The sequence below is a fragment of the Sabethes cyaneus genome, chromosome 2 (genome assembly GCF_943734655.1).
Source record: "Sabethes cyaneus chromosome 2, idSabCyanKW18_F2, whole genome shotgun sequence".
Classification (NCBI taxonomy): Eukaryota; Metazoa; Arthropoda; class Insecta; order Diptera; family Culicidae; genus Sabethes; species Sabethes cyaneus.
Genome location: NC_071354.1, coordinates 26,679,560 through 26,703,910, shown reverse-complemented (window position 1 = coordinate 26,703,910; position 24,351 = coordinate 26,679,560). Strand labels below are relative to the sequence as shown.

The 24,351-nt window shown below is 40.0% G+C and overlaps 2 protein-coding genes across 2 annotated transcripts; both read left to right on the top strand.

Annotated features, from left to right (window-relative positions):
* Positions 1 to 209: 209 nt before the first annotated feature.
* On the top strand, positions 210 to 1,663 carry LOC128737697 (glutamic acid-rich protein-like). The gene is made up of 2 exons (XM_053832392.1): positions 210 to 374; positions 885 to 1,663. The coding sequence occupies exon 2, from the start codon at positions 909 to 911 to the stop codon at positions 1,611 to 1,613; it is 705 nt and encodes a 234-aa protein (XP_053688367.1). The 5' UTR covers positions 210 to 374; positions 885 to 908; the 3' UTR covers positions 1,614 to 1,663.
* Positions 1,664 to 8,523: 6,860 nt separating this feature from the next.
* LOC128737695 (3-hydroxykynurenine transaminase-like) lies at positions 8,524 to 22,462 on the top strand. Its single transcript, XM_053832390.1, has 5 exons — positions 8,524 to 8,750; positions 21,066 to 21,740; positions 21,807 to 21,902; positions 21,974 to 22,222; positions 22,285 to 22,462. Exons 2-5 carry the CDS (start codon positions 21,073 to 21,075, stop codon positions 22,460 to 22,462), a joined length of 1,191 nt encoding a protein of 396 aa, XP_053688365.1. The 5' UTR covers positions 8,524 to 8,750; positions 21,066 to 21,072.
* Positions 22,463 to 24,351: the final 1,889 nt, after the last annotated feature.

The following is a 24,351-nucleotide window of genomic DNA, read 5'->3' as shown; positions in this document are numbered from 1 at the left end:
CCAGTCAGTTGGTACTCACGTTGGTACTGCCGGTGCTGGCCGGCGGTGGTGGTGGGTGGTGCTGGCCGGTGGTGGTGGGTAACCAAATAAGTTTTATCTTCCCTCGCTCGGCATGGCCGCCGCGCCGCCGGTATTTTCTCTACAGCTCTAGTGCATATAAATACAGTGACGCCCGATTGTGATCCATCTCATAGCGTGTTTGGATTTTATCTTCGGCTGGTGGTGCAGCGAGTTCCATTGTTGGTCGGTTTTTGTTGTGTTTTTCGCACAGACCTCAGACAGAACTTTGGAATTGCTGGGGGATCTGGAAGAGAATAAAAAGGAGGAAAATCAGGATAGTTGCAGTCAGGAATTCCTTTTCGTGTAGTGAAAGTGTAAGTGCATTTCTAATTTGTGATATCTAGCAGAGGTAATTTTATGGATTGGCACAAGTGTTTTGCTTCATGATAATAATTATTGTTCAGTGATAAGCCATTTTATCTTAGTGTCATTTTAAACCGTTCCGAACTCACAATATGAAGCACAATCGCAAGCTGTTTAATAGTGAAGCTAAGTTGCACTACGCAAATTGTTAAAATTCAAACTGTTTGTTATCTGAGTTCATAAAATTACTCCCTAAAAATTAAAAAAACACTTTAAAAGTCTACACTTTTTGCGAAACTGAAACAAAGGCAAGTTCATCACATAATCTTATGCTTGATCTATAACATGACAATGAGTTGTAGCAGGCTGCGACTGTGAAAATAAATTGTCAATCTGATAAAATACGTTGCTCGGCAACCTCCGAATCCTTCGATCAGTTTTTAAAGCAACCTTACTTAACTAGAAATTTGTGTTTATTGCAAAAAAAAAATCAATAATAAAGATGTTTCCGTTTGTTCCAGCGCAACTAATTGCCTGTCGTCACCATGCGACACTTCTGGTTGCTGGGCCTGGTAGCGCTGGTGCTACTGGTGTCCTTTACCGAGGCCAACAAGAAAGAGGAAGGCTTCGAGGAGAGCGGTGGCAGCGAACAGGGTGAGGAACATCACGAAAAGAAGGGCGAAAAGGGTGACAAAGGATACAAATCCAAACACGGTGTCGAGAAGAAGGAAAAGGGTGATCACGCTAAGGAGGAACACGAATCGCACTACGGCGAAGAGGGTGGCCACAAAAAGGAAAACCACGACGAAGGTGAAGAGTACAAAAAGCACCACGAGGAAAAGAAGGAATCGAAACACGGTAAGCACGGCCATAAGAAGGGCCACAAGAAGGGTTCGAAGACGACGGGCTACCACAAGAAATCGCACAAGGATGATTACCACAAGGAGCACAAGTTCTACGACGATCACCACAAGGAGGGCAAGCACAAGAAGTACGGAGACTTCCACGAGCATCACAAGAAGGAAGCCGGAGAGCACAAGAAGGGCGATCACCACGAGTCGGCCCACAAGGAGGATCACTACTCCAAGAAGGGCCACTCGGACAAGGGACATCACGACGAGGATCACAAGGGCTGGAAGAAGAAGCACGGCCATGAGAGTCACTACTCGCACAAGGATGATTACGGTAAGAAGGGCGGCAAAAGTGGCGGCAGTGAGCATGGTTTCAAGAAAGGCGATCATCATGGATGATTGTGCTATGATGATATTTGTATGTTTAGTAGGTAATATGATGAAGTTGAAACGAGTAAAAATATAAACTTCTTATAACTAATTTTAAAATTATGTCTCATTTATCATTTGTTATAATTTATAATTGCTTCAAACGAAAACAACAAAGCCTGCCACGGAGCAAACAAACATGGTAGGAATGATACTAGGAGGAGGTTTTCATATAGTGCTAAACAGTGCTCTTATCATTTTTTGTCTAATGACCCGACCCAGAAGGCTCATCACAGCTCAACACAACTGTTTTCGACAATATGTTGCTTTCCCCTGTTTAGTTGCAGAGCATACCGAATGCGTATATCGCATCACGTAGTTTGATTAGAATTGTTGGGTCTCTTATCGCAAGCGTTTTTTCCTAGATTGTGCTGCCCGACGCACGGTGTGAGAGCGACTGTATGTGATAAATACTAAAACTTTACACACTAGCGTGTCCAGACATAAACATAAGGTAAAACCCCCGACGTTTCAGAAGAATGTTTTTGCCTGGCAAAACTGAGTAATCGGAGAACCGCGAAATACCAGCCGATTAGGTTGGAAACTTCGCACTGTCGGGTGCAAATTTGATTCAGAATCAAAGATGAAAATGGACTAGAAATTAGACTTGGAATTGGAGAGCTTAGACTAGAAGTTTTACGTACAATTAGACATGAAATCAGACTTGAAACATTATTTGAAGTTTTTGTTTGAAATTGGAATTGAATTCGACTTGGAGTTGGGCTTAAAACTTGAATGGAACTTGAAATTACGATCGACAAGTATCGTTTTGACCTAACTCGTGATTTTAGTCATGACCTTGAAATGCGGTCAGGCATGTATTAATATTTTTTTGAAACGATGATTCTACAATTGATGAAGGGACGGTAACGCCCAGGGCACACGCCCTGGCAGGTGTTGTGGGTTCAAATCCGGTTATAATCTCTGATTATAGCTTGGTTCGACCCATGCACCTTCCAGCATTGGACAAGAGATAGGAGTCACAACGACAACTTGTTAAGCGTAGCTACCTATTACCCCCCCCCCCCCCTTCCTTTCCACTCTTTCCCATCCATTCTCAAAAAATCCTTTTTCATTACTTTCCCTTACCGTCCCTTCATCAATTGTAGAATCATCGTTTCAAAAAAATATTAATGTTTCGTTTTATTTTCGCATTTCCTCTTTTTTTGTTCTTGTTTCTTAAATTTCCCTACTTCCGCATTTTCTTCTTTTCTTTTCCTTCTTTGCTATTCCGGTTTTCTGCTTTTTCGTTAAGTTTATCCCTATTTTCTTTATCGTTCCTCGTTATCTTTATGTTTGATAATTTTCTCTTCCGTTCATCATCTTTTGCAGTAAAGTGAACCCTTGATTTTGCCTCGTATTCCCTCTTTTTCTTATCTGTTTTCTTCTTTTCCGCGATTTTTTCTTTTTGAGTCTCGTTATCTGCATGTTTCTTCTTTCGTTTTTCTTTTATTCGTGCCAGATTTTGCCACACGTTTTACTTCTGTTCTATTTTTTCTTTTTTTCTTCCCGTTCATTTTTTACTTTTAGTTCCCTTTTTCTTCTTATTTGTAGCATTTTCTCGCTTTGTACCGTTTTTTCTCGTTTCCTGAACCATTTTTGTGGACTAAAAATATGTCCACTTTTTTCTCATGTTTTCCACTCGCATTTTGACATTTTCGTCTTCGTTTACTCCGTTGTTCCTCTTTTTGATGCCTCGTTTTTCCTTCTTTTCTGCCACGTGGATTCTGTTTTTGGTTCTTTTTTTTCCTTTGCTCTTTGGTTTTCACTTTTTCCCCGTTTTTCGTCGTTTTCTTTTTCAATTTTAATTTTTCTTTAATACATTTTTGCTGCTTTTCTTTTCTGCTCTTTCAATTGCATTCTTTTATGTCCCGTTTGACTTCTTTTCCCGTTTCTCTCATTTCCTTGGTTGGTTTTCTAGTGTCTAGTTTCTCGCTATTCCTCTTTTTTTGTTTCTCCTGTTTTTTCATTCCGTATTTTCTTTCTTGTCTTGTTTTATTTCTTTGTCTCTCTCGTTTTTTTCCGGTGCTCCACTGTTTCCTCTTTCTCCATTTCTATTCTCTTGATTTGTCACATTTCACCGCCCTTGTCATGTGTCCTAATTTTCCTTTGTTCTGTTTTTCGTCTTTTCGCAAGTAACAATTTGGGTTTTATCACACTCTTATGATGGTATTTAAGACCAAAACTGGTCTTGAAGATCACCATAAGAGTACAAAAAAACTCCCATTGTTGCTTGAGTTTTCTTCCGTTCAACTCGTTTTCAGGTTCCTCTTTTCCTGTCCCGCTTTTGGTCATTTTCTGTGTCGTTTCGACTTTTCGGTCCCGGTTTTCATCGTTTCTCACTTTGTTTCCTGTCCCGTTTTTCCTCACGCTTTATCTCTGTTTCGTTTTTCCTCTCGAGAACTTTTTTTATTTTTTCTTCCGTTTTCATCCTTATTTGTATCGTTTTATAGGTTTTTGCTTTCATTTGTAACTTTTTTCATTGTTTCCTGTCCCATTTTTGCTTATTTTCAGTCATTGCTTATGTTTTTCACCCGTATTTTGATACTTTCGTCTTCGTCTGTCCCGTTTCACCTTATCTTCAATAAATTTTTCCTGTTTCTTCGTCTCTATCTGTTGCATTTCCCTCTTTTCACCTTTTTCCGGTTCCATTTTCTTCACGTTTTGTATTATTTTTCTCCTCATTTGTACCGTTTCCTTGGTTATTGCTCTCACTTTGCTCCGTTTTTCTGTATTTCATGTCTTCTTTTCTTATTTTCCTAGTTTTCTGCCACATAGATTCTGTTTTTGGCTCTTCGGTTTTCCTTGTTTTATTTCCTGTTTTCGGTTTTTTCTCTTGCTTTACCTGTTTTTTTCTTCTCTGTTGCATTTTTTCCATTTTTTTGTCCCATCTTTCTCCTTTTATGTCTCGTTTGACCTCTTTTTTCCGTTTTCCTTGTTTCTTCTACCACTTGTATTGTTTTTCTCTCGCTATTCTTCTTTTTCCTTCCTTCCTTGTTTCATTTTCCTCTTTTTCTTTCGTTTATTCGCTGTTTCTTCTTTCTCTATTCCTTTTCACTTCAATTTCCTCTGTTTACTTTTACCCGGTTAAGCCCGGTTTTCTTCTTTCCCCTTCTCGTTTTTCGTTATTCTTTCGTAAGAAAGAAATTGTTTCGATTTTTTCGGCCTCGGTTTTCGATTTTTGTCACTTCGTCTGTTCCGTTCTTCGGCTTAATATGTGCTGCTTTTCTGTCACGTACTACACTGAAGTCGCTTTTTACGCGGTTTTTTACGCGACTATTTTTACGCGAATTTCGGAATTTACGCGGTTTTTTACGCGAATTTCGGAATTTACACGGTGTTTTTACGTGAATTTGTGAATTTCGGAATTTACGCGGTTATTTTACGCGGTTTTGATTTACGCGTGACGTATCCTTCGCGTAAAAAACGACTTGAGTGTATTTTCCTTTCCGTTTTATGTCTTCCATTTTTGTTTTTTTCTCCATTTTTTCTTTCTCTGTCGTTTTTCCTCTTTTTCTGTTCTCGTTTCCCTGCTTCTTATTTTTTCATTTTCTATTCCTGTTTTTAATTTCCGTTTTTGTCCGTTTTAAATCTCCTCCAGGACTGGACACAGTCCTTTTCTTTCTCGTTCCTTCTCCTTTTCTGCATGCGTTTTACTTCTTTTCTCTCATTTTTTCTTATTTTCTCTTCCGTTCTTCATCTTTTGCTGTATAGTGTTCTCCTTTTCCTTCTTTTTATCTCCCGTTTTCTTCTTGTCCGTCTTTTTTCTCTTTTATGTCCTTTATGTGTTTCCTCCCCATTCGGTCACGTTTTTTCTTTCGTTTGTGGTTATCGTGATATATTTTATTCACTCGCATTTTTCCACTTTTTCATTCCCGTTTGGCCAGTTTCTGTCACGTTGTCCTTCGTACTTTTTTTCGTTTTTTTCCTTTTTTCTCCAAGCAGCAAGAGAGGGACTACCACTAGACACCGACCTCCCGGAAGCATGAGTTGACCTTGAAAATTCAATTAATCACCATCGCATCAATTTTTACGTAATTGACTAATCTATATATGTACACTCAACTCTTTTTACCTTTGTTATACTATAACAAAGGTTTAAAAATTGGTCGAAAAACACGAAATGGATCCGAGGCCCGGAGGGCCAAGTCACATATACCAATCGATAGGGTTCGACGATTTGAGCAATGTCTGTGTGTGTGTGTGTGTGTGTGTGTGTGTGTGTGTGTGTGTGTGTGTGTGTGTGTGTGTGTGTGTGTGTGTGTGTGTGTGTGTGTGTGTGTGTGTGTGTGTGTGTGTGTGTGTGTGTGTGTGTGTGTGTGTGTGTGTATGTATGTAATGATTTTTTCTAAAATTGACGAAAATTATTCAAGAAAACTCTATTGATGTGAATCAAATAGAATGGCATTACAGGAAATTATTTATAGTTCAAAAACCTATACACTAGACCTTTACAAGGCAATGTATATGTTAAAGAATAAGATTTCCTCTTACAACTTACTTTTATTTTCACTTCTCAGATTAATAACAACTTACTTATCCTTACTCAGCAATTTCATGAAAAAAGGATCTATCAAAATTTAAAAGTGTTCCTATTTTGTTCAAATTTTGTAAACGTATTCAATTTTCAAAAATTTTATGTAAACCAACGCATTACGCAACGTTAACCAATAGATGAATTATGTTCCGAAAACGAGTCGATTTCTATCTCAAATAGCAAGTAAGACCGTATAACAAAGGTTCCTTTCACCACAAGGTGGATTAAATCGGGTTTTTTACACGGGAATACGTGCCGTGTAATAAAAACCGTTTAAAAAACCGCGTTAATTCGAAAAATGTTGTAAAAAAACCGTGCTAATTCAAAAAATCGACGTAAAAAAACCGCGTTAATTCAAAAATCGTAAAAATAAACCATGTGAAAAAAGACTTGAGTGTACAGCAAAGATTTGTATAACGCGTATAAAAGTGAGCGTGAGTTTGTTTGTATGTTCCACCATAACTCCAGAACGCCTAGACCGATCACCACCAAACTTGGCACACATATTCCTTGATATAAGGGAAACAGCACTGGGGAGTTGATAAGAGAGGTTGGGGGGGGGGGGTGTTCCTAACAGAGATGGGAGGACATAACTCTGAAATGCCTGGACGGTTCTTCATCAAACTTGGCATACATGTTCCTTGACATAAGGGAATCAGAATTGAACAGAATCAGAATTAAACGTCGTTTGTCAAACACATGTATTTTGGCAGAAAAGCATCGCCGCAGCGGGGTTGACAAAATTGGGAGATGGTCTCTTACAAGGGGAAAGAAAGGTTCAAATAGGTAAAGGGGCGCGTTTCTCTTGCAATTGGAATAATAGCAGTTGTACAAGTTGCTGGATTTCTGAAAGGGGGAATAGGGTGGCCATTAACAAATGGAAGGTTCAAAAACGGTTTTAGGCGATTTATAGGGATTACCGGGAAAAGGCAGATTTATAAGTAGCTGGGGAACAAAATGAAGGAAACTGACAAAGAGAGTAGACACATTAAAATGAAAAAAAGGTTTAGTTTTTTGCATTATGAGAATTTTCGTTACAATAACAGATGTACAAGTAACTGAGAGGCAAAGGGGCCCCGAGTAAGATCAGGTAAACAGCTAGTTTATTTATAGTTTACAATAAATGTCACAGAGAAGATGGGACACTTACCCCAACTTGGGCACCCCGGTCTTGAATTGAAACAAGAAACGAAATTAAACACAAAACTGGACTTGACATAAGATTGAAATTTGGTTTCAAATTTGAGTTAGGATTTGGATTTCAAATCCGAAGTGAAATCAGACATGAAACAGATCTGGAAATTTTATTTGAAATTAAACCTAAAATAGAACTCAAAACTGAATTTGAAATTTCACTTGAAATTCGACATCGAATTCGACTTGAAATTGGACAATAAATTAAACTTGTAATTGGAATTGGATAAAAAATTGAATTTTTAGTTGAAGTTGGACTGCCTGGTAACAGCTTTAGATTTGTTTTTAAATTAATTTTTTTAGAGCAGTTGGGTACGCTAGTGTGTTTACATCACTTACTGTTTTATTGCTAAAAGCCTTTGACCACCACTTGACTATTACTAACCATTTCAATCATATGTTTTACCCATATCATGTCATATCATAAGTGAAAAGAAAGTATTTTTCGTCACGTCAAAGCTCCATGCAATCATTTCTGACGATCCGATCAGTTGACGTTCCAAGCTGACGGTGGCTGATGGCTTATCTGATTTAATTTTAGCTCAGCCCACAGCTGGTTAAAAGGAAAAATGTGAATTTAAGTACAATGTCGAGTACTTGAAGTACACTCTCAGTAATCAATGTGAATCAGCCGCAAATCATGACGTATTGAGTTCACTCACTCCCCTTCACTTCCCCCGGCATCCAAATTTAAAAAAAAAATTGTCTCGTCAGGAAATCCTACAGGAAGTAAGAACTTTAACGCCTGAATGGTGGATTTCAGAAAATAATTTTCTTGTTTTTAAAGGAAAATTACAATATTTATAGACACACAAAAACCATGAAAGCAGGCACTAGTTTTAGGCAGGCCAAAAACTTATGGGAAAGTACAAAATTAGAACTGATTGAGTGTCATTTTTTTCTTCTCCCGGACAGACAATACCAATCTAACTGATATGAAATTCAACCCCTCAACTCTTCCTCCTGCCTCCCGACCAACTTCTCTTATTAACGGACCTTTGCCGAAATGCGTGTGCGCGTGAGTGATTATATTAAACCGATGCTGCCGCTCTCGATTACGATTATTACTATATTATTGGTACTGCGGTGTTTGCTTTATTATAAACAGCCAGTCCCACCGATCGGTAGCGGTCAGTGCGACACGGGTACTTCCTCTGGTCGGGCCTTCGGTTGTAGGTACAATAAGTTTATTGCCTTATTAGTTGGTTTCTGAACGAATAGTCGGTAGTGAATTTGTTTGCCGGTGCGGTGTTGTCGTGACTCTTGCAGGCAGCTGACCGTGCAACGAAGAAAGTGTCATAGGAAAGTGATTGCAAATTCCGGCGGATTAATTACTAATTCCCTCAGCTGAGAGGTTATTCAGAAACAATCAACAGGTGTGTTACGTTTACTTTTTAGATAATGTGATAGACATAGTGAATGATACAGAAAAATTGTTTTTACTTCAACAATCCGGTGGTTTAATAAACTAAACGAGTGATATCTGATATGATATTGAGTTGATCTCTGTGGTAGAGAACACAATTCAATAATTTACATTCTGAATTAAGTGTACCTACCTATTAAATTATCTTCTGTAAATTGTTATTGTGCAGGTTTTGAAAGACTCATGACTATTTTGTAAAAAATTTGTGAATTTTTTGTGAAATTTTCAAGTAAGGAAAAACCGTGAACGACCCTCTTCATTTTTAAAGAAAACTGCCACTTGACTTCGACATGGGTTTTGATGGGCCCAGATGAAATAAAAATAGTTAATTATTATGAAACAATTTCAAACCCATGCTTGATGGTATTATTATTAACCCAGCTTTCAGTTGACCGGCACTCTCAGCTTTGGTTTTCTTTGTATTTAGACCTAATACTTAAATTTATCAACACGAAGGATTTCGTAGACAACTTAGAACACATCGCATTTCATACAAAAACATATTAGCTAACTAGAAATTTGGCTACAGGTCTAATTTGTATTTGAAGCGTGGTCGTCATTGGGTTCTTTTCCATGTATCTACTTTAGAATATTTTAAATATGTGCTGCCTATTCTTTCGGGATATTACGGAATAGTACGTCACACTAATTCTTAATTTTGTTGGACCATTACAAATATTTTATTAGGCTTTACAACTGAAAAAAAAAACCCGAATTAATCCACCTAGCGGCGTGACCTAGCCTTTCTACTGCCACAATAATCATTATTTAATTTCTCAGGAACATCTATGATTAACTTTACTATATTTTTAAATATCCGTTCCGTATTCCTCAAAATCCTTATTTGCCAGAAAAATTCACAACGTATTGCGTAGAATAATTATATTTTCTTTCCTTGGGTGCGTAAATACATTAAGCGTCATTTATGTTATTTGATGAACACCTTATTTAGTTTTATAATCGGTTGGCCTTAACTTTCGGGTTTCAGAGCCACATACGAAACTTGTTTCGAACTGACAATATGAAATATGTGTTCATAGCAGATTTTTTGATATTTTTTTTTGAGTGGTTTTTTAGTGGTTTTTTGGGGTACATTTTTTTGATATTTTGATATTAACACCATGCGTTCGAAAGTTAGCATCTTTGAAAAACAAGAGTTCAGAAAAATTATTATTATACTTCGCTTTTTTCTTAGCTGGCGCTCCTTCAGATAATTATTTTTGCATGAAAATCAAAACTTAAGCTTCTTTTGAATGTACTTTTATGAAAAGATAGTCATTAACTTGATCACATCGTTTTTACAACGTTAGAGGGTTAGGAAAACAAGATTAGGTCGAAAAATAGTGCAAAAACTGCGCCATAAACATGCTTGAGAATGAGAAATATGATCAATATGATTTCCAGTGATAGTCATTTTTGATTTATTAATAAAATATGATACATGACATAACACATCTGTCCTTTAAAATGTCACTAACGAAAACAAATCTTACAAAATTACTACCGTGCACCGTTTACTTCCTATTCTTCATATAACATTTCTATGGTCTAGTATCTATGGATTGAAAAGAGCATCTATTAATGCGCAAAATTTGTATGAAATTTGTTTAAATTTATTTGGAAAAATCAACTCACTAGTATTTTGATCCTATACACCACTATATGTACTTATATACTTAAATTAACTGCTTTTCTCCGCTTTTTGCTTTTCTTGTACAATTGTGAGTAACAGCAAATGAAGAAAATGACTATTGAAATCTAAAAAAGAAAAGAAAAAACTTTTCGATTGAATCCCACTATTTAATATTTATTTGCGACAGATACGTAGTTCGCCTACGACGTGCAGGCTTCATCAGTGTCTTATTTCAAAGCGTATACGTATCTGTCGCGAATAAATATTAAATAGTGGAATTTACTGCCCATGGATGCATAGTCGACGTAACGACCAGCACCATGATTGTTGAGAAAAAGCATTTTTATCGTGAAATAAAGCCATATAATCTTTGCTATAAACTTTTTCAAACGAATAATCTGTCTATTTAGTAGAGTTTATTAATCAAAAGAGAACTGATGGGGTTTCATGATTCAATCCTCATTTATTGTGTTTGAAAAATGCGAACGCCAGTTTATGTGAATAAACAGACTGGTTTTTGAACGATTATTCCCATAACTTGGCGTCAAGCTACAAAAACAAATAGGTTACTATGCTGATTGATTATGCAGGAAATTACATCAACCATTAGCATTACGTGAAACCAATAGCAGAGTAACTCAATTTTCCTAAATTTCTCGAATATTTTCGAACAAACATATGTTGTTTGAGTATTGGGCATGTGAACAACATAGTTAAGAGTGCGTAGGACCGAAAAAGTACATTTTGGTCATTTTGGTTTTTACGTCAACTATGCATCCATGGGCAGTTTAGTAGGTTAAAATTTTTTTTCTTTTATTTCAGAGTTCGTATTCCACTAAGAGGCTTCAAAAACTTCAGACTATTGACATGTTTCTCACTTTTCTTGAATTTCATAGCAAATTGTCATCACATACATACATACATACATACATACATACATACATACATACATACATACATACATACATACATACATACATACATACATACATACATACATACATACATACATACATACATACATACATACATACCTACATACATACATACATACATACATACATACATACATACATACATACATACATACATACATACATACATACATACATACATACATACATACATACATACATACATACATACATACATACATACATACATACATACATACATACATACATACATACATACATACATACATACATACATACATACATTGCACACATTGAATACAATCAACATTTGATTGATATGTTTTGATTTCACACGTTTTAACGGTTTAATATACGGTGCTTAAGTGTTAAAGTTTGAATAACTTTTGAATGAACCGTCCGATTTTCAATAACTCGGTTTCGTTTGATAGATCTCAGCAGTAATTTTCAAATAATAATAAAATGTGTGATGTTTTTCATTGAATTAATTCTTAAATGTTACAAAAATAGGTTTTAAATACTATTTTTTCACATTTCTTAATGTAACTTTCAAACTACAAGTCCAATCGTCATGAAATTTGGAAGTTAAGGGTTTGTAAGGCTCCTCTTTCATATGCAATCAATTTTGTTCAAATCGGTTAAGGGATCTATGAGATAATGAAGTCCCATCTTTTTCGTATTTTTATACATAACTTTTGAACTAAAAGTCCGATCAGTATGAAATTCAATAGCGACCAATGGGACACCTAGACCTTTCATTTGACACTAAGAACATTAAAATCAGTCCAGCCATCTCCGAGAAAAGTGAGTGAGATTGAAAGCGTTACATACACACACACACACACACACACACACATACATACACACACACAGAAAATGCTCAGTTTTCGAAACTGAGTCGAATGGTATATAACATTCGGCCCGCAGGACCTTCTTTCCATTTTCGGTTTTCCAAGTGATTTCTATACCTTTATACTATATATTTATATAGTAGAAAGGCAAAACAAACAGATTTTTTTAAACGAGCTCTAAATTCAAAAGTAAATGGTCTTCACAAAGCTCACAGCACCAGAATGTAAACATTCAGTGCAAAACGCAAAATTTTATATCAATGATATTCATATTCAATCATTTTGAGTTTCGATAAAGTGATTTTTTCCAGCACAGATTTTGGCACAACATGCCTGAAGGCATTAGCGTCCGGAAATAACAAAAAATTAATATTTTCGCCATTCCATGGTAGAGTCGGCCCTTGAATACCAATTCTGTTCAAGAACTTTGGACACGATTTTTATGATTGCTTTCAAATGTTCTGCAAATTTATTCAGTATAATAAATATACATGCATATAGATGAAAACTTGCACTTTACAACTGTTAAGCTATGTTTGAAGACATGTCGAATTCTATCTCCAATGATAAATAAAATGGTATAACAATGGTTTCTACACCAACAGTTATAGTGAGAACAAAAACCATCAAAAGGCTGGCCTGTAGTATGGCACTATGTGGGATTCACAATTTTGTACTTTGTGTCTAACCACTAAAAAACTTCTTACTTTCACCTCAATTTCCTGCCCTCTCGGAACTGCCGTTAAGCAATTCTTCGGGAGAAACTGGAAAGTCAGGAAACCTTAATTTCACCGTACTTTCTGTTCACCCACATTGAAAGATTCCGTATTAATCTATAGGTCCATCTACCGTTCGCCACCGTGTCTCACTGTTGCTACCACTTAAGCATAGAGGCCACCTGCGTCAGTTTGCTGATGCCTCTGGTTTTCCTACGCCTGTAACACTCGCTATCGTTCTCCAAAGTTATATCGATAGGCATCATGCCGGCGATGACGCATACTGCCTCTTACGAGATGCTCCCATATTCGTTACCCGCATAGCCATGAGTCTGAATGTACTGTCCAGCTTCGCTTGATTAAGCGTAGTTTTTAGTGCTGCAATCCAAGCGGGACCGCCATACCTCCCCCCTCCCCCCTTTCACTCCCTTCCATCGCTTACTATGTCTCTCTCTTTTTCGCGTCGTTGATCCGTTTATCGTGCTTCCTAACGTATTTCACTGAGACGTCACCAGCTGTCAACCGTATATGAATGTTACAGACTCAGGCTTATTTTTGCTCATCTTAACCATAAAGAGACAGAGACATCTGTTTCTCACAACGACCAAGTGCTTTTGTTTTCTGTTCTACCGTTTGCTCTGCCTCCGAAAGGAGAGACTATTTCTGGACTGATTTTTGAATTGGTTCTAAAACTGAAGATTAGAGATTCTCTTCGTGTCTCCTCTACATTTGAACGCAACTTTTTCGTATAAAATGGTTGCTGGCATCATAAGCTAGCTAATCGTATTTCGACCGCCGCTCATCTTATCACATCTTCAAGCGCAATGTTGAATAGCAGGCAGGAAAGACCATCTCCTAGTCGAAGTCCCCAGCGAGATTCGAACGGGTCCGACAATCCACCCGAGATTCTCACACAGCACTGGATCCCATCCATTGAAGCCATAATAACCTTTTAATATATTGTAAATATTTACTTTATTTGCCTTCAAAATATGCAAGTTGATGCGATTTTTGTTTAGGTTGGTTTTTGAAACCCTTTTTAGACTTAATAGTTCGCTACTTCACAAAATGGATCTGGACCGGTGATAGGAGATTTCGAGCCGCTTCTGGCAGGTTCATCTGCGAGTTCTTTCCCCTCTCCACCCTAACGGTTAGGAACCTAGTACAGATTTATCGAGTTTACTACGGGACAGCAAGATCATCATCGGGGATATGAATGCCCAGGTCGGCAGGGAAGCTATGTATAGATCGGTGACCGGCCCCATAGCCTGCACATCGACAAGAACGATGACGGCCAGCGATGCATCAACTTTGCAGCTTTCCGAGGCCTGTTGATCAGAAGCACTTTCTGTCCCCACAAAGATATCCACAAAGCCACCTGGAGATCATCTAACCAATGAACTTCGAACCAAATCGACCATATTCTTATCGAGGACAATTCATCACCAACGTACGCTCCCTGCGGGGTGCGGATATCAACTCGGACCATTGCCTAGTAGCAGGACGTGTGCGCTCAAAACTATCGACGGTTTATACCTCACGACAAAACCGCCCTCCTTGGTTAAACATTCGGTAGGGTTTGTTGCTGCTTCGTCGTAATTGCCTATTCCCGTTCTATCCAACATAAATTATTAAAAATATCAGCATTTTTATGACACACAATGCAAAACTAGTTATTCCCTAATATTTTAGTTTGTTGTCTATCATACGCGATCAATCAAAGTGAGCTTAGATCTATTTAAATGCTTTTTATCATTAAAGAGTCCTACCAGCCAAATTTCCTACGTTTTTTCGTGCGACGAAGAAGAAAATTTCGACTAATCGTTTTAATTTCCGTCGTTCATAAATGAAAATAACTCACGCAAGGCATTGTCGTTATTCTCCAGCCAGGAAAACTTGCCTGATTTGCAGAAATTTTGCAGAATAACATTTGTCATGCCGTCCTACACAAATACATGCGCGTTAGCTTCGTAACATTGTTGTGATTTTTTGTTCGGACGATGAAAAATTTTGATGGGCGAATTTAAGAATTAAAGTCAGTTGCGTAATTTCAATAATATGCTTTAATAATCGCTTTTCAGTGATTTCAAAGTTCACGGATCGGAAGGTAAGTGTATTTTAGTCAAATTAGCACAAGAACTTTTGGGGTATTCTTTAAATCCATCCAACAAATGATGAAAATTAGAATGGTTTTACTTACTACGACGGGAATTAGAAATAAACCCTACTTTGACAAACCGCGAGATGCCGAAAACTACGCGCGCGTACTGGATGATTTATCTGTGGAGCTAGTCAGTGATGGACAAACCGAGACCCGCGGGCCGCATGCGGCCCTTCAAAATATTTTTTGCGTTAGCCGCCCAGTTAGCTTCGAGGTACGATGCTGGTCTAACAAGCTAGTCGTCGTATGTTCGAATCTCGGCTAGGCGGTGCTTGCTAGTTAGAGTCAATAGGATCGTTGCACTGGCCCCGTAATTTTCCTGTACTCTAACAGCCGGCTGCGAAGTCTGTCGATAAAGAAGGGTAATGTCTAAAGACGGTATAAACCCATGGCTTTGCTTTGCGACCCGCGGACTGATTTGTAACTTATGAGTAACTTTTTTGATGACACAGGAGTCACTCAAATCAGTCGTAATACCTCGTGCATTTTGTAGTTCCGAATGCTTTCCGGTTTAAATCTTGTGGTAATTCCCAGAAAATGGTTTTTATTGCCGCATATTTTGCCTTTTTATTATGCGCAGGAATGGCCAGAGGAATTTGCGGCCCGCGACATCATGGGGCGATCTCGTTTGGCCCGCACCATGCCTATGCCTGGGCACCATTGAGCTAGATGCTTCGACCACTCAAAACGGTTGGAGTAGGATACGCTCGGCCGTCAGTGAGGCCGTAACTGCATTGAGAAAACCTCGAGCCACTGACGAACTGACATGACACATAGAAGAAAATCCTTTAAAAACCATCGTCCTACACATTTTGCTTGCACACTAGCACCCTCTGTTATGCATGTCGCGGACTAGCTTGCATTTGCAGGGTTTTAGGGCTGTAAAGTTTTTACATTTGAATGGTTTTATACTGAAAACTCGAAGCAACACTCGCGCGCCGCGGTCTAGCCCCGTTGCGAAACATGCTTTTTTGAAAAATGAGTGGTTTTTGATTGGACGATGGAATTAACGCGAGTGTCTCGTCTGTTTGTCTGTGCTCGAGCTATCTAAGCATTGCCACGAAGGAGAATATGACCAAGTATCGACGAACGCGGAATGAGTCGACCACGATCCTAAGGAGGAAAAAGCGCTTGAAGAGGGACAGAGATCGTTGAGAGCTAATGAGACGCGTAAGTTCTATGAGAAGGAGAACCAACCTCGTAAGGGACGCACACCGAAGCCCGATATGTGTAGGAAGGTGGTAAAAAACCTAGTCACGAACGAGTGCGATGTGGTCGACAGGTGGAAGTAGTTCTTCGATGAATATCTAAACGGCCGTAAAACAAAGGAAGATGGAACAGAAGTTAACCTAGGAGTGACTACAAACGATAACAGGGTGCTGGCTTCTGATCCCGAAGAGATCCGGAGAGAGATCGGTCAGCTGAAAAATAATAGAGCCGCCGGAAAGGGCTGACTGTTGGCTGAACTCTACAAAAATGACCAAGAACCGCTAGCAACGGCACTTCACCGGATGATTTTAGTGATTTGGGAGGAGAAGAAACTACCGGAGGAGTAGATGGACGTCGCCTACAATCTTCTATCTTCAATATCAAGAGAATTCGTAAAACAGTATCAGGCGGGCTTTATGGGGGCCTGTGCTACTACAGATCAAACTGTCACTTTCCGCCAAATTCTCCAGAAATGTCGAGAGTACAACGCGTGCCCACGCATCATATTTTCTTGGATTTTCGAACCAAAAAGATTCGCGTAGAATCTCGGGAACTCCTCGCATTGGAATCGTGTGGTTATAGAACCAGGATTCTTGTATGAGAATCCAACAGGCGAATACTCAGGATTCCTATAACTCGGTAAGGGAATCTCCTTGTCTATGATATAGGATTCTTAGGGGTTTTGAAAGCTGGAATCTTGTGTATATTAGTAAGGGTAGTCCGAAGCAGGTAATGTGCTACGTGTGTGTGTCCGGGGTCACTCTCGAGTCCTTTCGAATTTCACAAAGGGTTGCGGCAAGAAGATGGACAGTCTTGTATACTTGTATGTTATTCAACATTGCTGCGCTATTGAAGGATCAAACCAGCGAGCGGGTTCACGAAACGAGAGGAATGGTAATAGTTTCCAATTCTCAGCCTTTGCAGATGACTTTGATATCGTTACTAGAAACTTTTGGATGACGGAGGCAATCCTCGCTGGACTAAAAACGGAGGCTAGGAGTTCAGAGAAAACAACGTTCGCCTTCCACCGACAGTGACTATTGACAGCGAAGAACTGGAAGTGGTTGATGAGTTCATATATTTTGAATCTCTGGTCACCGTCGTCAATAATACGAGTAAGAAGATTCAACGACGTATTTAAGAGGTACAAACCGCTAATTAGACCGGTAGTCCTCTATGGACTTGAAACAGTAACTTTGCTTATGGAAGACATACGTGCCGTATTTGTACAAAAGGTGTTGCGAACTGTTTTCGGAAGGGTACGCGGATAGGGGAGAGTATCGGAGATGTGTGAACGGCGAGTTGCAGGCCCTACTTATAGAGATTCCCATCATGCACCTGAAGAAAGTCGATAGGCTACGGTGGGCCGGCCACGTCGCGAGGATGCCATACGACTGTGCTGTGCAGTGAAATCTATTCGCACGAAAAATAGAGAATTGAAACCGACTTGCCAAGACACTCAGCGAATTGCAAACCATCCCAGCTCTATGCTGCCAGAAGAGGAGGACGAGGACCGTTAACAGATGTTTTGCAGTGTCCAGTCTGATCTAATTTTCTACAGTATAGCCTTAAATATATTCTTATTGAACGAGAATGCAAGAACTTCCGTCTTGATTCAATCTTCGAGCACTTCAAATTAAAATGTTCGTTAACATTGATAATGAAAGAGAAACATGCGCCTATCGGCTCAACTGTTGCAACCAGGGCTTCGATCGATCCTTTTTTTCTACCGCAGTCACACCAACGCGCATTCAAGTTCACACCGTCCGTTTAGTGGTGGAATATGAACGCTATGCATAACACAACTGGCATTTTGCTCAGTCAAACGCCGATTGCACGCAGTAGAACGAACGCGTTCTAAAGCTTTTTAACATTTTCGTTTCGATCAAGTTGCCTTTTCCGTTTGGAGCAGCGAATGACTGCAAAACAGTCAAATGACTGGCAGTCACCACGCTAACGAAAAGCAAAGGCATAATCGTATGATTTAATGCTACAAAAAAAAACAACCACTACATGTGCATGGAAGAAGTCGGTTGGACTCTGTCCAATACAAACGAATATTTTGCTTGCGTCGTTCCGACAGCCGGGTGACAAACTATTACTGTGAGCAGCCGATTTGGAGACAAAAACAGAAACGAAAAAATACGTCACCGTATGCTACCAGTCAGTTTGCAGTTTATATTCTCAAAGCGCAAAGCAAAACGGGAGATCGACTGTTTGCTTTTCCTGAGATGCCGCATGAATTGCAAGACGGCAGCAGCGCAAGCGGCAGATTGACTGGATTCAAAAAACAGTCAAATGATCGTTCAAAAAGCGGAGTTTGAATGCGGAAAGTTCGCATTCACGGCAGTCACATTCAACTTGCGATCCCTTTTCAAGCGCTGGTTGCAACTATCCCGACATAACGCTGGTATACACCGCCTCCAGGGTACTCTCCCAGGTCCTGTTACGCTGGTTGTCACCGATAGGACAAGATCTCGTAGGGAATATCAGGATGACTTCTTGGGGGCTCGCGCAACTAAAAAGTACCAAATTCTCACCATCCAACAGATCTTGCAGAAATGTCAGGAGTACAGCGTGCCCACGCATCGCATCTTTATTGATTTCAAAGCAGCATACGATACAGTCGATCGAGATCACCCATGGCAGATAATGCACTAATACGGTTTTCCGGACAAACTGACTGTTTTGTGCACATCTCGGGAACACGTTCGAGTCCCTTAGAGACGCAGATAACGCAGATAAGCTTTGCAGATGACTTTGATATCATAGCCAGGAACTTTATGACGGTGGAGGCAATCTACACCAGACTGAAAGCGGAGTCTTGGAGGGTTGGTCTAAAAATACGTGCGTCGAAGACCAACTGCATGAAAGGAAGCGGCTCAAAAGAAACAAACTTTCGGATACTTTCTCGAGAATCTTTTCAATTTCATAATTCGGATCAATCATAGTCATATCTAACTTGGCTCTACGAGATAATTGAAATTAGAGATCTCCACTGCCGACGATTACCTGCCATGGCTTGCACCTGTCGTTAGGACAATTTCTCGTCAATAGCCCGGATGTTGTTGGGTAAGCTGCATCGCCTTGAGCCTCTAAGTCTGTGTTTTCTACGCTGTCCTTGCGATTTTAGTCGAGTTCTTCTCTACAGATCTCGTTCGCTTTTCCAAAGTTAACGAACACCAGCAGTAGACAGTCCTGGAAATGGTCTACACATGATCGGTCAACACGGAATGCAACTTGCTGCCACTGCAGAGTAGCGCAATTTTCTCTTGGATCTAGTTAAGGAGTACCTTGCAGCAGGCTTCATTCTCGGTTTTTTGCTCAGTAGATGCTTATTTGACTAAACTAAACTTTTATCTTTTGTATTTGCGGCGCTATGCGATTGCTACCCCGTAGGTAGCCAAATAAGCGCTCTTTTTGCTACCAACGGGGTAGCAGCCCCATAGCGCCGTAAATACAAAAGATAGAACTATACTTTCTTCGACAATAATATAGATAATAATTAACTCTACAGTTGCCTTTTGCACTACTTTTTCGAATTCTTTTTCGTTGAGGTGCTGCAGTCAAATGAGTCAAATCTACTGAGCAAAAAACTGAAAATAAAGCCTGCCTTGCAGAGTACTTTGAGGGTAATCTAGAACAACGTGATGCCACGCCAGTTACCGCATTCAATTAGGTTTCCTTTTTAGGGACTTCGACCAATATGCATCCAGTCCACCAGGAAAAGTTGCATCGCATATATTGCTGAATAGCCTCATCTGAGTTGACAACATGGAGTCAGATCCTCAAATCTCGGCTGAAATGCAGCTCAAATTCATCGCTGCATATTTCGACACTTTTGATAAGTAAAGTGAACATGACACTCTCAATGTTCTAAATCACAGAAACTGGCAGTTTTGACTTTCGTGACGTCTTTTAGGATGGAACCACCACTGTTTGAGCAGACATGCCCGGGTCCAGTTTGACCTGCCATGCACTGCTTTCTTACGTATTTCTGGGAATTTTCGGCTTATCACCATTGTTTGCGTGGCCTTGATACGCTTGAATGCCTTCGTATGATTCAACCAGAATTATTTTTGGAAGACAAACCCATCGTCTCACGTTCTGTTTGACTGACGGTGCTGCAAACCGCATTTCATTGCACGACACGACATTGACGTTTGGTTTCAATGAACCAATCCGGGTGATAACTGAATTTGTTAAATACAAACTTTGAACCGAACCTTTCCCAATATTCGTGTATGTTGAGATGCTAAAATTAAATCTAATGTATCTAATTTATTGTCGAAGTATTCGAGACAGGATTATTAACACGTTGGACAAGTAAACTGCAGGTAGAGTTAATATAGGAAACAAACACATAACACTCAAGCGATAATTACAATGTTTTGGCTAGCTTTATTAATCAAATGTAACCCGAAAATAAATACGTTATAGCCGCATTTGATAAGATTTTTTAATATTGCATTGCTGTTTCTCAAAGGAACCTGCGGAAGTACGAGTAAATGAATTTTATAAACTAACCTACTGATAACAATTAGCAGTTTACAAACATGACTCGGTAAATATGTTGTAATTCATAACACAATGTCTTCTGCTTACTACAATATTAATCTTGAATGGAAACAATGAAATCACCACTCAATGCGAAACAGACATGGTTCATTGCTAATTAGCAAAACTGGACCTTTCTTATGTTGTGCGATTTTGGGAAATCAAATTAAAAACTAACTTGAAGTATCTCTATATTTCAACAGCTTAACCATGAAACTGCTACCTCCACCCGCCAGCCTGCGGCGGCCGCTGCAAATCCCGGAAAAGGTCATGATGGGTCCGGGACCCTCGAACTGCTCGAAACGCGTCCTATCAGCGATGCACAACACTTCGCTTAGCAATTTTCACGCCGAACTGTTTGAAGTGCTAGATGAAATCAAGGATGGTTTGCGGTATGTTTTTCAAACCGAAAACCGCACCACCATGTGCGTTAGCGGATCGGCCCACAGCGGCATGGAAGCGCTACTTTGCAATCTACTAGAGGAAGGAGATATCGCACTGATTGCGGTCAATGGCATTTGGGCGGAGCGTGCCGTCGAAATGGCTAACCGCTACGGAGCGGATGTACGAATCCTGAAGGGTGCCGACGATCAACCGTTCCGTTTGGAAGATTTGAGAAGTGCAATCGAACAGCATAGGCCTAAGGTACTGTTTTTGACTCATGGCGATTCCTCCAGTGGACTGCTCCAGCCGTTGGAAGGGCTTGGCCAGATTTGTCACGAAAATGATTGTCTTCTTCTGGTGGATGCAGTGGCCAGTCTTTGCGCAGCGCCTTTCCACATGGATGCCTGGGAAATTGATGGAGCCTATACGGGGTCACAGAAGGTCCTTGGTGCACCTCCCGGTCTTACGCCGATTTCAATCAGCCCAAAAGCTCTGTAAGATTCTACTATCAGTACCTTCTATAAATTGCATTTGTAACACAATCAATTTGTTATTTCCAGAGAGGTGATTAGATCTAGAAAAACCAAATCAAAGGTGTTCTATTGGGACCTCCTACTGCTGGGAAACTATTGGGGCTGTTATGATGAACAGAAAACGTAAGTTCAATTATTGTCTTGATCGGCTCAAAAAAATAATATTTTGTCAACAAAATTTCGCCCTACCACAGCTACCACCATACGGTTTCGTCTAATCTACTGTTCGCACTTCGCGAAGCCCTGGCACAAGTTGTGGAGGAAGGCCTGGAGACCGTGATCAAGCGTCGACAAGACTGTGCAGAGCACCTCTATCGTGGCTTGGCCAATATGGGTCTCGATATTTTCGTCAAAGACCCCCAACACCGACTGACGTCCGTGACTGGTATTATGATTCCCAAGGGGGTAACCTGGTGGAAAGTGTCGCAATACGCAATGAAAAAGTAATGGTTAAAATTAATAGCAAGTCGGTCTCCCGGTGATAATCCAACATTTCTGATTACAGCTTTTCGCTAGAAATTCAAGGTGGCCTTGGACCAACATGGGAAAAAGCGTGGCGCGTTGGCATCATGGGCGAGTGCTCGACAGTGCAGAAGGTCAATTACTACTTGTATGGTTTAAAGGAATCTTTGAAAGCGACACATCCGGACTACGCATTTGATGAACGGAATGGTTATCACTAGCAAAAGGTTAGACGGCGCCGTGTCGCTGGCTTCGAAAAAAAATCATTTAGTGCGTGTTTTAATTCAATAATGCGCGAGTGATTTTTTTGACGCCGCGTTATCATAATAAAGTGTATGATTATTTGAGTTGAAATGTATATAAAGTTTACATTGATTAAAAACAAACATTCATGTTCGCAACTTTTATTTATTGGTGATAAAAGCGTTGTTTCTGTTGCTACCATCTATTTTGTACTATTTGGCAACAGCACTGCCTTATCAGTGTCATCAACAACTTCTTTAGTAAGCTGTTCAAATGCTTTCCTAATCGTAAAAATAAGTTACATAGTATTAAATAAATTACAGAGCCAGTCGTTGTTGGAAACGGATCTTGATTTTAGTTTTGTATTTGGAAGCAACCGTTTCTAACTCTGTTGATATTAATTTCACTGAGTTTTGTATTAATTATATTCTTCAATGCGTAACATGGCTGCACCTCGATTGAAGAACAAGAACAAGAACAAGAACAAGAACAGTGCTTGCTAGATCTTGCTCCACCTGATCTTGCCACCTCGCTCGCTTTGCCCCTCTTCGTCTTGTTCCTACCGGATGCGATGCCAAAACCATTTTCGCAGGATATTTGTCGGGCATTCTAGCATCATGTGCCGCCCAACGTATCCGTCCAGCCTTAACCACTTTCTGAGTCGTGGTTCATTATTCGCCTCCACGCACTGTTCTCTTGCACTCCGCCAAAAATGGTTCTTAAGGCCCAGACACAATGCATACGGATTTTACTACGTTGCGGCAATTTGACAGCTTTTCCATGGGTTTTCTGTCAAATATCCGCAACGTAATAAAATCCGTATACATTGTGTTTGGACCTTTAGCATCCGCCGTTCGAAAACTCCGAGTGCTCGCAGGTCCTCTTCTAGCGGTGTCCACGTTTCGTGCCCGTAAAGGACAACCGGTCTAATTAGGGTTTTGTACAGTGTGCACTTTGTACGGGGGCTCAAAATGTTCGACCGCAGGTGTTTGTGGAGTCCGTAGTAGGCCCGACTTCCGCTGATAATACTCACGGCTGGTATTGTTGTCCTCTGTTGCCAGTGAACCAAGGTATACGAACTCGTCGACTACCTCGAACTCATCCCCGTCGATTACCACGGTACTGCCCAAGAGGACCCTGTCGCGCTCGGTTCCGCCCGCCAGCATATACTTAGTTTTAGACGTATTTATCAACAATCCAATCTTCTCTGCTTCGCGTTTTACTCTAGTGTACTGATCTTCCACCGCCTCAAATGTTCTGCCGACAGCATCCACGTCGTCAGCAAAGTGGATAAATTGACTGGATTTTTTAAAAATTGTGCCCCGCATTTCGATCGCAGTTCGTCTTATAACACCTTCAAGTTCAGTGTTGAATAGCAGGCAGGAAAGACCATCTCCTTGTCGAAGTCCCCTGCGAGATTCGAATGGGTCCGACAATCCACCCGAGATTCTCACACAGCACTGGATCCCATCCATCGTAACCATGATAAGCCTAGTAAGCTTACCCGGAAAGTCGTTTTCGTGCATAATTTTCCGTAGCTCTTGTCAGTTTACGCTATCATATGCGGCTTTAAAATCGATGAACAGGTGGTGCGTGGGGACTCGGATTCGGGAGGATCTGCCGCAGGGTGAAAATTTGGTGGATAGTGTTTGCTCGGTAGTTCTCACAATCCAGCTTATCACCTTTCTTGTAGATAGGACAGATAACCCCGTCTTTACACTCTTCCGGTAGTCGTTCCGTATCCCAAATCTTGACAATCAGTTGATGCATACAGCCGGCCAACTTGTCTGGGTCCATTTTAATAAGTTCCGCTCCAATGCCATCCTTTCCCGCTGCTTTGTTATTCTTCAGCCGCTGGATGGCTTCT